Here is a 14,140-nt window from a genome sequence, read left to right as displayed (position 1 = left end):
GCAGTGTGGTCCCGAGTTACTGATTTGTGACCAGGCCCCCGGGGGCCCCGCCCCCTGAAGCTAGATGCCAGCTGCCCGGGGCGCCTCTGCGGCGACGGCTGCCGCGGCCCGGGCCGGTGGGGCGCCCCCGGGGCGCACCTTGGCGTCCGAGCGTCCCGAAGGCGCGCGCGGGAGGCCAGCCCCGGGACGGAGCGGCGGCCCCTGGTGCCGGCCCCCAGTTTCCCGCGCGCCCCGCCCGCCGCGGGCGCGTCCCTCCGGCAGGGGGCGCCGGCGCCGGCCCTGCTCTGCCCATCGGGGCGGGCGAGCCGGGGACCCTGCCTCCTGCGCGCCCGCGGTCCGCCCCCCGCGCTCGTCCCGGCGGCCGGCGGGACGCCCAGCCCGCGCCCCGGAGCCTCGCAGCCAGCCCGCGCCGCGCCGGGAGCCGAGAGGCGCACTCGGGCCGGGACGTGAGAAAGACGAGGAGTTCCTCGAAAGGGACCGACTCGCGCCGCGCCCGGGAGGAAGGGCAGCGGACGCGCGGCCCACAGGGGTGGTGGCGCCCGGCACCCCCGCGCCCCGCCGGCCCCCCGCGCCCCGGCCCCCTCGGCCCGCGGCATGGCCCGGGGCTCCGCGCTGCCGCCACTGTGCGCCCCAGCCGTCTGGGTGGCCGCCGCGCTCCTGCTCTGCGTGCCCCGGACCTCAGGTAGGACCCGCCGCCCCGCGCCCGCCCCGGCGCGTCCCCTCGGTGCTCGGGAGCTCGGGTCTGTGCCTCCGAGCCTGTGCCGCCCCGGGCCGCCCTCCCGAGCCAGGGGCGCCGCCTAGGGTCCCTCCGCGCCCGGCCCGCCTCGGCCCCGCGCCCCGCCGCCGGGGGCTGCTTCCAGGGAGGCGCGCTCAGGGGACGGCTAAGTGTTTCCAGAGGCCGGGCGCGCGGGCAGGCGGTGCCGGCGGGGAAGCCCCCGGCCGGGGGTCTGCGAGGGTCGTGAGTGTGAGTGCGGCCCGGGCCTGGGTCCGCAGACCTGTCTCTGGTTCTCAGGATCTCGTCTCGGACCTGGCCCTCCCGGGTTTCCCCTGCAGGGCTCCCCGGCCCCCGCTCCCCCTCTGAGCCCGAGCCCCCCAAGCGGGGCCGGCGCCGCGATCGGGCGGGGCCCGGGGGAGGGGGCTCCCGACCCCGCCGCCCGGTCGAAGAGGACTTTGGCTTCCCTTTTGTTGGCCCCGAAACCCCCCTCCTCGGCTCCCGGGAGGTAGCCGAGTGGCGTTTCCTGCTTGGGGTCGGGGGTCGCCGGGCGGCCTTTCGGCTGCTGGGGCGGCGCCCCGAGAGCCGGGACCAGGCACGCGGCTGGAGGGTCGGGCCCAGGTTCCTGGTGGCGTTTTCCTGGAGGGGCACACGTTGCCCCCGGAGGGGTGGGGGGGGCGCTGCGCGGGCTTGTCTGCGCGGGCCCCGGGGCGCGTAGGAACTGCCGCGGTGCGGAGGGAGCCGGGGGGCACCCTCCCCGGGGAGCCCAAGGAGGCGGCGCTCGCCCACGCCGTCCGGACCCCCCGGCACCTCCGGCCTGCGCGCGGCGGCCGAATTCCGGGCACCCTGCCGGGGTGGGGGAGGGCGGCGGTGCCTCCTGGCGGGAGGCTTGGAGGCCGAGGAGGTTCGCTTCCAGCCCCAGAAATGTGTGAGCCGCTCCCTTACTCGTAAGAGGGATTCGGAGTCGCCCGCCTCTTGCACCGTGCACCACTCCGCGTATTCCTGCGGGCAGGTGAGAGCTAAGGGACTGTCGCGCAAGGGGGCTCAGCTCTTCCCGCGTCTTGCTGCCAGCTGCCCGCTCCGGGGACCTGTCTGCAGAACCGGCAATGCTGGGCAGCCTTTCTGGGGGTCGTCTGGGTTTAAGCAGATGCTGATTACGTCAGACATTTCTGGTTACTGGATTTGGGCAGGGGGTTTGCATTCCGTCGCTGTCCCTCAAAGCATAAACCGCCCCGGGTGCACGCTGCGGTGGTGAGTAAAGTACATTCGAAGTCGGTCTGGGCGATTCGCACAACATCCCTGTGGATTTCTGCAGCCCTCCTCCCCGCAGGAGTCCCCCTCCCCTTTAAGAGTCGGGCGACCCGTTTGCTGCGCTGTTGGGAGGGGGGCGGGAGGGGCTTAAAGCCGAGCCTGGACGCGCGGTGGCGCAGCGCTGGCGCGGTGGGCGCGCGGGGGTCAGTCACTTGTCCTGCACGACTCCGCTGGGCCGACCTGTGGCTGCGGCCTGTGCGGAGGGTGGGGTGGGGTGGCGTGGGAGCTGGGAGCTTCGAGGGAGGGTGACCCGTCTGTTGCTCAGATCGGCTCTTGGAACGACAACAGGAAAGTTGCTCGCGTTTTTTTAGCGCAGTAGTTTAAACATTGCTGCCCTTTCCAGTCGACTTTCAGACCGTCTCTGAGGAAGAAAGCAGTCCTGTGTCATTCTGCTTAACTTTTGAACCCTGTGTGGAGGTAACTTTCTTCTTCCAGGGAACTAGTAATCTCTGTACAGGGAGGGAGTAGGAAAGCTGTTCCTCCCCCTCCTTCTCCTGGGATTCAAATATGACCATTGGTACTCCAAATATGAATGCACTTTAGTGATTACAGGAGATTTGGGTGTTTGGAGTCTTTTCTGCTATGAAGAGGAATCCTTGTAATTTGGGTGTATTTTATACACAAATCATGTTACTATGGAGAAACTTGGAAAGGTTATTGTGGGAGGATTTAGAAGTTCTTCGTCTGCGTTTTTCTAGAAGGCTCTGTTTCCTAAGGAGACAAACACCTGATGGACTGTGCACCCCGCCTAGGTAGGATCGACTGGGAGGGACAGTTTGGGGGCGCTCCTTTCCCCCATTTTGATAGCGCAGCGTTGATTTCTGGCCTCGGATCCCCGGAGAGATGGGATCCCTGGAGAGATGGTCGTAATAAATGATAGCAGTCCGTTTGGAAGTAAGCAAGTGAACACATCTTGATTAAGAAGACTTTGGAAAAAGAAAAGTTTTCCTGTATATAGTAAGGCAACATGTTTTTCTTATTATGGCTGAGTACTGAGCAAAGACGCACACATTTGAAATGTTTCGATATTGAATGTGAGTTTAACCCTGGTGTCTGCTAAATCCTGAAGGCTACCCGGGCTACCCTGAGACCCGCGACACCACCGATCCTGAGGGGCGTCCCGCTGTAAGCTGTTGTCCTGAAGTGTTCCCAGAAATGGCGTTGGGTGCCCACGGGGGCTCCAGTCCACGAGGCTGAACTTTCAATTAGTAAAGTAAGTCACAGTTAGAAAACGGACCAGAATTTTGCGCCTAGTGTTTTGGGTTCAAAAACAAAAACCAAAAAACAAACAAACCCCCCCCCCCGGGTTTAAAAACGTGCTTACTGGGATAGTTTTGGGGGACAGTGATTTGCAGATTGAGGAGGCAGTGTGAAAACCCTTTCTGTCTTTATTGTTAACCCTTTTTCCCGTTTTCGGTCAAAGCACAGCCTTCCTTGGTGTTTGTATGTTACTCTCCTCTGATGGAGTGATTTGCAGTGAATTACTCGCTTCCCGTTGAAGGGTTAGTCTTGGTTTAACCTCAGACGTTTAAGCCTGGCAGAGCCTGGGTTTGACACGACTTTTTCCTTTGGAATCTTTTCCGGAGCCATCAGTGGGATAGAAATGTGGTGGGGCCACAGGCCTTCTGACAGGTAGGGAAGATGAATGCTCTGCGGGGGGATTTCTGAGGCCAGTTATCAGCTGGAGAGGTGGCTGGTCTTTCAAATGCATTCCTGGGGAGGGCAGGAGGTGGAAAGTTATTATCATTGCAATGGCAGCTGGGTGTGAAGGGCTTGGTTTCCCTGATCTGCAGAAGCCTGGCCAGTCTGATGAAGCACAGGAAATTTGTATACTCTGTATCTTGTTTCCCTGGGAGAGTGCTAATTCTGTAATTCCAAGTTGGAGTCCAGGGAAAGAGCGGGCTGTGAGTGTTCTCCCCACCCAGGGTTTATAACCATCTTCTGAAGCTTTCGTTGATGTCAGAGGCCTTTTGGTGTTTATTTGGTCCATTCCTTGGGAACCTGAAAGCAGATCCCAAGGTGTCCGCCCCGCCCCCACCCCCCTGCCATGCGGTCACCATGTGGCAAAGGGCTGGGAAGGGAAGCTTCCAGTTTCCCCTGCTGTGCCCTACAGGGGGCAGGGGGGGCTTCTTCACGGCTGTGACTCCATTCTGGTAAAGAAGGCTGTCATTAAGATACTTCCTTCTTGGGGGACCCTGTGGTGACTGCCAGGTGACCTCCGTGAATGTCATGCACGAAAGCTTTCAAAGCAAAGGGGGGCTTTGCTTTACGGAGGAACGTTGCTGGGTGAGTCTGGATTTTGCATGGCCAGTAGCAATTTCACGAGAGGACGATTGGGGTCAAAAGGACGGTTGTCGAAAACATCGCTTTGCGGCGACCCTTTGGGTGCTTTGGTTCTGTGCTGTTTGCTGCAGGGAGTTTGATGTGTAGGGAGGGCTTCCCGAGTTTGCAAGTGAAAATCCTGTAGCCACAGGCGCTCCTGCCGCTTAATTAGGGCCACAACCAGCGGGGGTTCTGTACCGGCCTCTTTTGAGTCTGTATGTATTTGTTTTTGTGGGGGAGCTCGCCAGGTTGGAAAGATGGTCATAAATCATATCTGGGGTGGGATCTGTTTCAAAATCCTATGAACGGGGTGGCCAAGGAATTGTCGAACAATGCTGGGAATTTTCTGAAAGCTTCCAAAATTAGGGAATTGTGTTGGTGTGTGGTTTGCCCCATTTTGGGAATCTCTCTCTCTCTCTTTTTTTTTTTGAGTTCTATCTGGGAAAGAACCCCCCCCCCCTCAAAAAAAATCAAAAGCCAAAGGGAAGGAAATAATTACAGAAAAATTTAGCCTAATTAGGCTAAGTGGCTTGTCCTCCAGAAAGTCTCAGGTTCCAGTGGGAGCTGGTGTGTGTGTCTTTAATTGTCGGAGTAAGCCCCGGGAGGTACTCTGTCACTTTTGAGATGTTATCTGGGGAGAATGTGGCGGCTTCTTCAAGTCCTGGGGGAGTGGGGGAGGGTTTTCCCCAGGTCCCCAGAGCTCCCAGCCTCCTGGTTTCCATGGCCCCGCGCCCTCCTGGACGGCTGGGTGGGGCACCGCGCGGTTAACTATCGGAAACCCTCACCGCAGACGGGAGCTGTGCGGGACAGGAGCCACGGGGTCCGTCCACGGGGTCCGTGGAGCTGTTGCGGTCACAGTGAAGCGAAAGACTCCGTTCCTCACCGCACTGGCTGCATTTCCCGGGCCGGCGCCCACAGGACATTTTCATCACCGCGGGAAGCTGTGTCGGCCACGGCCCGAGGGGCTGTCCCTCCCTCCTCTTTGTCCAGGGCTGTGTGTTTGTCACGTGCTCCAGGAGCCTGTGGGAGAGCCCAGAGCAAGGAGCGGCTTCCCCCGTGTTTGCTTACATTTTGCTTGTTGGCCGTGGGGGGTCGGTAGGGCAGACTGGGACTGGATGGGCCCTGCTCTGTGCCCTCCTGCCCCGAGGGCGCCCAGCGGGTGGGTGAGGACCAAGGCAGGGAGCCTCCCAGGGCACCGGCTAGACAGAATTACGTGAGCGCGTGTGTGCACCGTGCGCGCGCGTGTGTGTGTGTGTGTGTGTGTGTTGGGGAGGGGTGGCGCCGCAGTTTCCGTGCCACGAAGAGCACAGAGGACGGGGGCGGCGACGACTGTTCAATCAGGCCGAGTGTGGGATCGATCTTGCAGTGGGAGATCTCGAAGAGAAGAGAAACGCGTGTCGCCTGGAGGAGCGAGCCTGCACGGTGCAGATTCCTCTGCGCAAGCGCACGGGGGAAGGGCCGAGGACGCCTTCCCGCCTACCTGGTCGCCCCCACCCCTTGCACCATGCCTGGCACACCGGGAGGTGCAGAAGCGGTCTCCCACAGGGAGGGCCACTTGTAGGGGGCAGGACGAGGGAGGGGGGGGGAACCTCAGAGTCCAGACTGACCGAATCGGCGAGATTTGGCAAAGGGACCCCCCGAAGGGAGCAGAAGACGTGTGGTCACCCCCAAAAGCGGGCAGCCCTGGCGGAGGTCTCTCTTACCCCAGACCCCACGGCAGCCCTGGGGGGCCGGCCCTGTGCCCCGCAGCAGGAGGGAGCAGCCAGAGTGCCGTCCACGCAGCAGGGGAAATCACACGGGGTCAAGCGTGAGGATCTCCGCTCACAGACGTGTTCAGGACGTTGGGGGGGGGGTGAGTGGGGCAAGGGGTGGGATGCTGCAGCCGGGTCTTAGGGGTAATTTGGCAGCCGCTGGGGGGGTTGAGGGGGTCGTGTTTGCACCCAAGAAAGGAGGTGCATGAAAACTCGAGGGGTTAGGGGCGCCTGGGTGGCTCAGTCGGTGAAGTGTCCGACTTCGGCTCGGGTCAGGATCTCCCGGTTCGTGGGTTCGAGCCCCGCGACAGGCTTTGTGCTGACAGCTCGGAGCCTGGAGCCTGCTTCGGATTCTGTCTCTCTCTCTCTCTCTCTCTCTCTCTCTCTCTCTCTCTCTGCCTCTCCCCTGTTCCAGCATGCTCGCCTTCTCTCTCAAAAATAAATAAACTTAAGGAAAAAAACTCGAGGTGCTTGGCGTTGGAGTCTTTGGGAGACTTCCAGGAAAGGTTCTTTCTCTGGTACTTTTCTCTGGGTAAGGAGCTTCCTGGGGGGAAACTGAGGCAGAAGAAAAGTCCAGTCGTCCCTTAGGGGTCTGGAGGAGGGTTGCACTCAGCATTTTGGTTCCGGGCAGACAACGGGCATCGGACAAGAGAATGAGTGGGATTTGGGGTACGGCGAGGAGGAGTTCGGTGTGGACGCTCGAGCTCCATCTGGAACGTGAGCAGCCCACGGATGGGTGGCCTGAGGGGCGTGGGGAGGGAGAGGGGGCTGCAGGCTGCAGAAAGCTTTCGGGCACAGCCCCCGGGTCACACGTGGTGCGGAATCGACCCCGTAGCCCTCCCACGGGATGCTGTGCTGTGTTTTCTCGGACAGCAGACTCCTGCAGAACACTTGGGAGTGACCGTTGGAAATGGGGGTTTTCTTCTACATACTGAAATGACCTCCGTCACCATATCATAGTCTGGGTGTAACATTGGATACGTTGCACACTCCAGAGCAGTGTGCAACAGTGAAAAATTGAGCGCGATAAGTCTACAGGAGGAGCCGGTGACAAGGGGGGGGGGTGCTCTGTGTAACGAGTGTGCGGGGTACAGGCTCTGGCTAGTTGTACATCTGCTTGGTTTTACAAACAAACAAACAAACAAACAACCAGAAAGGACCCAGACTCCAAGCTGTCAGCACAGAGCCCGACACGGGGCTTGAACTCCTGAACCGCGAGATCACGACCTAAGCCGAAGTTGGACACTGAGCCACCCAGGTGGCCAAGATCTTTTTTTTTTTTTTAATTAATATAAAATAAGCAGAAAGTAGAGCCTTTTAACCACTCGTAATGGTGTAGTTTGGTGGCAGGAAGCACATTCATGCTGTTGTGTCCCCATCCCCACTGTCCATCTCCAGAACTTTTCCTCTCCCCAAACTGAAACGGTCCCCATTAAACACTGACTCCTGACTCCCCCTTCTTCCAGCCCCCGGCGCCCACCATTACACTTTCTGTCTCTCTGAAGGTCACTACTGTAGGGACCTCAAGTAAATGGGATTATACGCTCTGTCTTTTTGTAATGGGTTTCTTTCACTTTGTGTAGGGCTTTCAAAGTTCATTCACATTGTAGCATCATGTTTCAGTACCTCATGTCTTTTTAAGGCTGAATTTTTTGAAAATTCCATAATTGTTTTTAGTTGTTGAGACAGAGAGAGAGAGAGAGAGAAAGGGAGAGGGCTTGCATGAGTGGGGGAGGGACAGAGAAAGAGGGAGAGAGAATCCCAAGCGGGCTCTGCACCTCCAGCGAGGAGCTCGACATGGGGTTCGATCCAACGACCCTGAGATCGTGACCTGAGCCAAAACCAAGAGTCAGATGGCCAACCAACTGAGCCACCCTGGGCACCCTGGGGCACCCTGGACATCTTGACAAGTCTTTGAATCCACAAACAAGGGATGTCTTTCCATTTATTTAGATCTTCTTTAATTTCTCTCAGTAATGTTTTGTAGTTTTCAGTGAACAAGTCGTTTTTTTTTAGAGTTTATTTTTAAGTAGTTTCTGTACCCAACGTGGGGCTCGAACTTGCAACCCCAAGATGAAGAATCCCACGCTCCACTGAGCCAGCCAGGTGCCCCTCAGTGTACAACTCTTGGTTAGGTATGTTTCCAAGTATTTTATTCATTTTGATGCTGTGGTGCATGGAAATATTTTCTTAATTTCCTTTAAAGATTGTTCTTAGTTACTGTGTAGAAATGCAAGCGATCTTTCCCTGTTAATTTTGTGTCCTGTGAGTTTGCTGAATTCATTTAATTGCTCAAGTAGATTTTTTCTGGATCTGTAAGCAAAGTCATGCCATTTGTGAACAGAGATAAGTTTACTTCTTTCCAATTTTGGATGCTTTTATTTCTTTTTTTTTTTTTTGTTTTTGCTTAATTGCTTGATCTAGAACTTCCAATACTGTGTTTAATAGAAGTGGTGAAATCAGACACTCTTGTTTCGTTCCTGATCTTAGAGCAAAAGTTTTCTGTTTTTCACTGTTCAGTATGATATTAGGATTTTTACGTATTTTCATCATGACCTGAACCAAAACCAAGAGTCTGATGCTCAACTGACTGAGCCGCCCAGGAGCCCCCACGGTAGTTTCTTTCTCTACCTAGTTTATTCCCATATATTTTTGTGTAGTTTTGACTTTGGAACATGTTAATATACTAATGTTCAAGAAATAAAACTAAATCACTAAAGATGGCAGGAAACTAAAACTGAATGTAACCAAGTAAATAAACCCAAGTATATTGCAAATGAACAACGTAACTACACTAATAAGGAGCCGGGAGACCTAGATCAGGTGACTGTGGTCCCAGTACTCTATGTATCCTCCGTGTAGATTAAAAACAGACAAAACAAATGGAAACAAATCATGCATTCTTAGGTTCATTTTTCACAGTGAGATCTAATCTATCTAATCTAAAACTGTTTTGTGTGAACTGTGTATGAAATCAGACATCCTTGTCCGAAATGTGTTGATAGTATTGTAGGCAAGGTTCCTACTGTGGAAGGAGGGGCAGGCAAATAAGGAAGGGAGGGAGGGAGGAAGGGAGGGAGACAAGGAAGAACCCAGAGGGGTTGGATTGGAATTGGAGAAACTGGTATAAGTCACGATTTCGTGTATTCACAGACACAACAACCCTCCCCCACGGCACACACACAAAATAGTGAGTGTTAAGATTATGAAATCCTAACTAGTAAAACATGTATTTTTCTATAGGTAATAGTTATGTCCTGGCACCTCATTAGCAATGAGCACTCTTCTTGTGCGGGTCTTGGTTGCTAGATTCTGTTGCACATTGAAGGAACTAGGAATACTTTGGAGAAATGACTGATTCCAGTGGGGCCAGGATGGGGAGAAATACAAGATAAGCCGGGAGCGCAGAGCGAGTTCTCGCGATACAAAGTAAGCAATCAGACATAATGGGGACATACGAAACATGCAGGTGCCAACTCGAAGGAGTACAGGTGGTCAAATCTGGAACAAAGTTAAGCCTCAAACGAAGGTGGATGTTCCATGGAACAAAATAGCAATCTGTGATTCAACGCCGATGGTAAGTAAATAAGCAACTGAATACGAGTGTTAGGGCCCCGGGGCCTCCTGACAGAGGAGCACAAACAAGGTGACTTAGAAGATGGAGATGTCCATAGAAAATGAAGAGGTCAAGGTCAGCAGGCCTGCCTCCCTCGGGAGTCTCTGAAGGAGGATCCTGTTTTGTCTCTTCTAGCTCCCGGTGGCTCCCGGGGCCCCTTGTCTCGTGGCCCCATCAGCTTGCTCTTTTTTCCACTTTCACGTGGCCGCCTTTCCTTTGTGACTGTGTGTGTCCCTTCCTCTTCCTGTGAGGACACCTGTCGTTGGGTTTAGGCCTGCTTTAAATCCAGGATGATTTTGTCTCAGGATCCGGCAGTCGTTACTTCTGCAAAGACTGCTTCTCGATAGGGTCACATTTGAAGTTCCAGGAGGATGTGAATTTTGGGGACACTATTTAACCCACTGTGTTACATAAATAAATGGAAGGGATGGGGGAAGAGAGGGCACTTCCTTACAGCAAAATGCCAACTCATACGTGTGCGGTGAGTAGGAAGAATCACTCTTGGCCACAGTAATTGTAGAGATGGGTTTGGCCAAGAGTCCTCAATGAGTGCTGAATCTAATTAAAAGAGGCCATGCGTGGGGCGTCTGGGTGGCTCAGGCCGTTAAGCGTCCGACTCAGGCTCAGGTCACGATCTCGCAGTTCGTGGGTTCGAGCCCCACGTCGGGCTCTGTGCTGACAGCTCGGAGCCTGGAGCCCGCTTCGGGTTCTGTGTCTCCCTCTCTCTCTGCCCCTCCTCCTCCCATAAAATAAATGAACATTTAAGAAAACGTTTTATAAAAGAAGCCATGCTTCGTGGGGAGCAGGAAATGTTCGTGGGGAAAAGTTATTTCCCCCCAGAGCCCTCACTTGCAAGGGGACAGTTAGTGACAAGACCGGAGACATGGGATGTCACCCCGACTGGGTGATCAAGGCTCACGCCACCAGGGCGGGCAGAGAGACATCACCCTTCTGCGAAGGGCATCCCTGGGGTTGCATCTGAGCTCGGGGTTGAAAAAGCTGAGTTTGATGGTGATGCAAACCAGCAAGCCCGGCTGGAGGGGCACTTTATGAAAGACTTGGCTTTGCGTAGAAAAGGTCAGTGTCGTGAAGGACGAAAACGGCTGCGGGACGGGTCCAGCTTGAAGGAGACTCCAGGAAGGGACAGCGAATGCAGAGTGTGAGTCCATACGGGTCCGTGCTACAGCAAAAACACGCCGACGTGGCTGTCGTTGGAACGTGGGGTAAGTTATTCAAAAGTGTTGTCAAAGTTCACTTTCCTGAGTTTGTTCATTGTATGGAGGTTATGGAAGGGAACGACGTGCGGGCTTTCGGGAAGCGTATGCTGTGTGTTCCGGGATAAACGACGTGGTGTCCACAGTCGGAATAAAAACACCGTGTGTGCAGAGGATAATGGACACTTGGGTGAAATGGATCTGGTCACCAGCGTGGGGGGGGGGGGAGCTTTGTGCGTGAATCTCGCAACATTTCTGGAAATTTTGAAACAGTTTCCAAATAGAGAACTGAACGGGTCCAGTGATACACTCCAGTGATACACACGTGAGACGGCAGCCAGTGTCTCTTAGAAGAAAGACACGATCGGTTGTGTTTTATTGGAAATGGTGTCAGACCTCACACAGGGCTGGGGAGGGGTGGGACTCACATGTTTTTGACCCCGTTTCTTCGACTAGATTGAAAATCGCCAAGTCTTAGCCTTGTTTCTGGATTGCCAGAACTTCTAACGTGTTTTCCCTCAGTTTTTTTTTTTTTTAAGTTTATTTATTTTTGAGACAGAGACAGAGTGCCAGCAGGGGAGGGGCAGAGAGAGGGGGAGACCCAGAATCCCAAGCAGGCTCCAGGCTCCACGCTATCAACACAGAGCCCAACACGGGGCTCGAACCCACGGACCGTGAGATCATGACCTGAGCCGAAGTCGGACGCTTCACCGACTGAGCCACCCAGGCGCCCCTTCCTTCGCCTTTTTAATTCTAGAAAACTTCAAACATCCGTGCAATTAGACTACTACAGCGAACGCCTATATATTTTTCATGCAGCCTCAACAGTCACACGTTCTGTTAATTTTGTTTCATTTCCCCTGGCCCTCTTAATGGGTCCCGGACAGCCTTCATTTTTTTACCTGTAAATACTTCGGCATGAATGGTAAGAACTGTTTCCCACATAGTCTCAATACTGTTATCACAGGCAAGCGTTATCTGAGACCTGGGCCCTGCCCTGTTTTCCCAGCTCCCTGGAAAATAGCCTTTGATGCTTGCTGTGTTCATAGCCGGGTCCGGGTGCTGGTTAACTTTGCTGTTCACCATCCAGAGTGGCCTTCGGCCCGACCTGGGGTTCCCGGGGTTCCCGGGGGGGCTGTGGCTCTGAATTCCAGCAGGTCTAGGTGCTGTTCTGTGGTTCCCAGGCTGTGGGCACTCTGTGGAGAGGGGCCCCGCAGATTTGGGTCCTGGGGCAGAGGTGTGCGGAGGGCCCCAGGAAGGCCCCATCGAGTTGGTCTGATCCTTCGTTCCGGGTGTCTCTTGGATCGGTGCTCCTTGGCACCTCTGGGGGGAATCCGTGTGGTGGGCATTTCTTCGCCCGTCTCAGAGGACCTGCCTCATCAGGCAGAGGTTATCAAGGTGTAGAAAGACAGGGAGGAGGGGGGCGTTATAGCTTTCAGGGCTGCACTGGCCCCTCCCCATTCTTTTCAGCAACAGTGCAGAAAAAGACTCAAGTCTTGTGTTTCCTGCTGCAGAGGATTTGACGCCCGCTCTAAAATCCAGACTGCGGGATGGAGAGAACACGTTTACAACAAACAGGGCAGGGGCGCCTGGGGGGGCTCAGTCGGTTACGCGTCTGACTCTTGGTTTCGGCTCAGGTCACGGTCTCGCGGTTTGTGAGTCCGAGCCCCACCGAGCCTGCTTGGCATGGCTCCTGTTTGAGCACAGAGCCTGCTTGGGATTCTTTCTTTCCCTCGCTCTCTGCCCCTCCCCCACTCACTCTGTCTCTCTCTCTCTCTCTCAAAACAATAAATAAACTGAAGGGGCGCCTGGGTGGCTCGGTCGGTTAAGCTTCCGACTTCGGCTCAGGTCACGATCTCACGGTCCGTGAGTTCGAGCCCCGCGTCGGGCTCTGGGCTGATGGCTCAGAGCCTGGAGCCTGCTTCCGATTCTGTGTCTCCCTCTCTCTCTGCCCGTCCCCCGTTCATGCTCTGTCTCTCTCTCAAAAATAAATAAACGTTAAAAAAAAATGAAAAAAAAACAAAAACAAAAAACGTACAGGGCAGATGAGGGGGTTTGTATCCAGACCACGTAACTCATGAGATTGATGAGAACATAAATGCCGTGGTGAAAAGGGAGCAGGCAGCAGGCTGTGTGTGGAACAGGAACTAGCCCAAGGCCCGACACTTAGGGAAGGCGTTTGGGTTTGGTCTCTTTAGGATGGAACACAGTGCACCTTAGAGGACAGTGACCTCGGTGTCGTCCTGGCTGAAGCCTGGGGTGGGTCACGAGGTCTGTGCCAGCGGTGACGTGGGCAGCGTGGCACCGTGCTGTGTCAGTGGCCACTTTGAGGGCGGTTCACATGGACTGTTAACCTTCAAAACACACAGGTTCTGTGGCTTGCCCCCCAAAAATACACGCGTGCCTGGGAGGCAGGCTGTTCACTGCTGCCCCATTTCTAATGGCGAAACGTTGGGAATACCGACGTGTCTTTTTTTTTAAGTTTATTTATTTTGAGAGAGAGAGAGAGAGAGAGAGAGAGAGCGCACGCGCGCACAAGCTGGAGAGAGAAAGAGACAGAATCCGAAGCAGCCTTCAGGCTCTGGACCCGACGCGGGGCTCGATCCCGTGAACCTTGAGATCATGACCTGAGCTGAAATCAAGAGTCGGATGCTCAACCCACTGAGACACCCAAGCGCCCCAACATTTATCATTTTTAAAGCTGTCCCCCAAGGGGCGCCTGGGTGGCTCAGTCAGTTGAGCGTCTGACTCTTGATTTCGGCTCAGGTCATGATCTCACAGTTTGCGGGTTCGAGCCCCATGTCGGGCTCTGTGCTGACGGCACGGGTCCTGCTTGGGATTCTCTCCCTCCATCTCTCTCTCTCTCTCTCTCTCTCTCTCTGTGTGTCCCTCAGCTTGCTTTCTCTCTCTCTTCCAATCTCAAAATAAATAAACATTTAAAAAAGAAAAAAGCTGTCCCCCAAACCCTCCAGTGGGGGCTGCGTCCAGGTGGGCTTGTTCTGGGTCCTCCGGGGCAGCCTGCTCCCTTTAATCCCAGAATCCCCAGAGCCGCTGAAATACTGGAACCTTGTGTAAAATGGCCACAGGAACCGGAGTTTTCTTGATATTTTGAAACCAAAGCAGAAAATGGGAAATCGGAAAGGATGCTGAGATGGAAATACAATTGGAGCCGTCTTTCAAAACCTAGTTTAAAATTCTTCTAGCTGTAGGCTGG

General features: G+C 55.0%; 1 protein-coding gene across 4 annotated transcripts in view; it reads left to right on the top strand.

Annotated features, from left to right (window-relative positions):
- The first annotated feature begins 399 nt into the window (after nt 1-399).
- ROR2 (ROR family WNT receptor 2) overlaps nt 400-14,140 on the top strand; it is a 195,767-nt gene continuing 182,026 nt past the window's right edge. For 2 of the 4 annotated variants that reach the window (XM_086684847.1, XM_086684845.1), the window contains exon 1: nt 400-682. In XM_086684847.1, the coding sequence (XP_086540973.1) occupies nt 595-682 (88 nt within the window). In that variant the 5' untranslated portion in view covers nt 400-594. Of the gene's footprint in view, nt 683-1,415; nt 1,725-9,192; nt 10,936-14,140 lie in introns of those variants that run through there. The other 2 variants (XM_086684848.1, XM_086684846.1) reach the window with 2 other exon arrangements.

This window comes from Puma concolor, chromosome D4 (genome assembly GCF_028749965.1).
Source record: "Puma concolor isolate L17-30 chromosome D4, mPumCon1.1.hap2, whole genome shotgun sequence".
NCBI classification, from domain to species: domain Eukaryota; kingdom Metazoa; phylum Chordata; class Mammalia; order Carnivora; family Felidae; genus Puma; species Puma concolor.
This window is presented reverse-complemented; position numbering and strand designations above follow the sequence as displayed.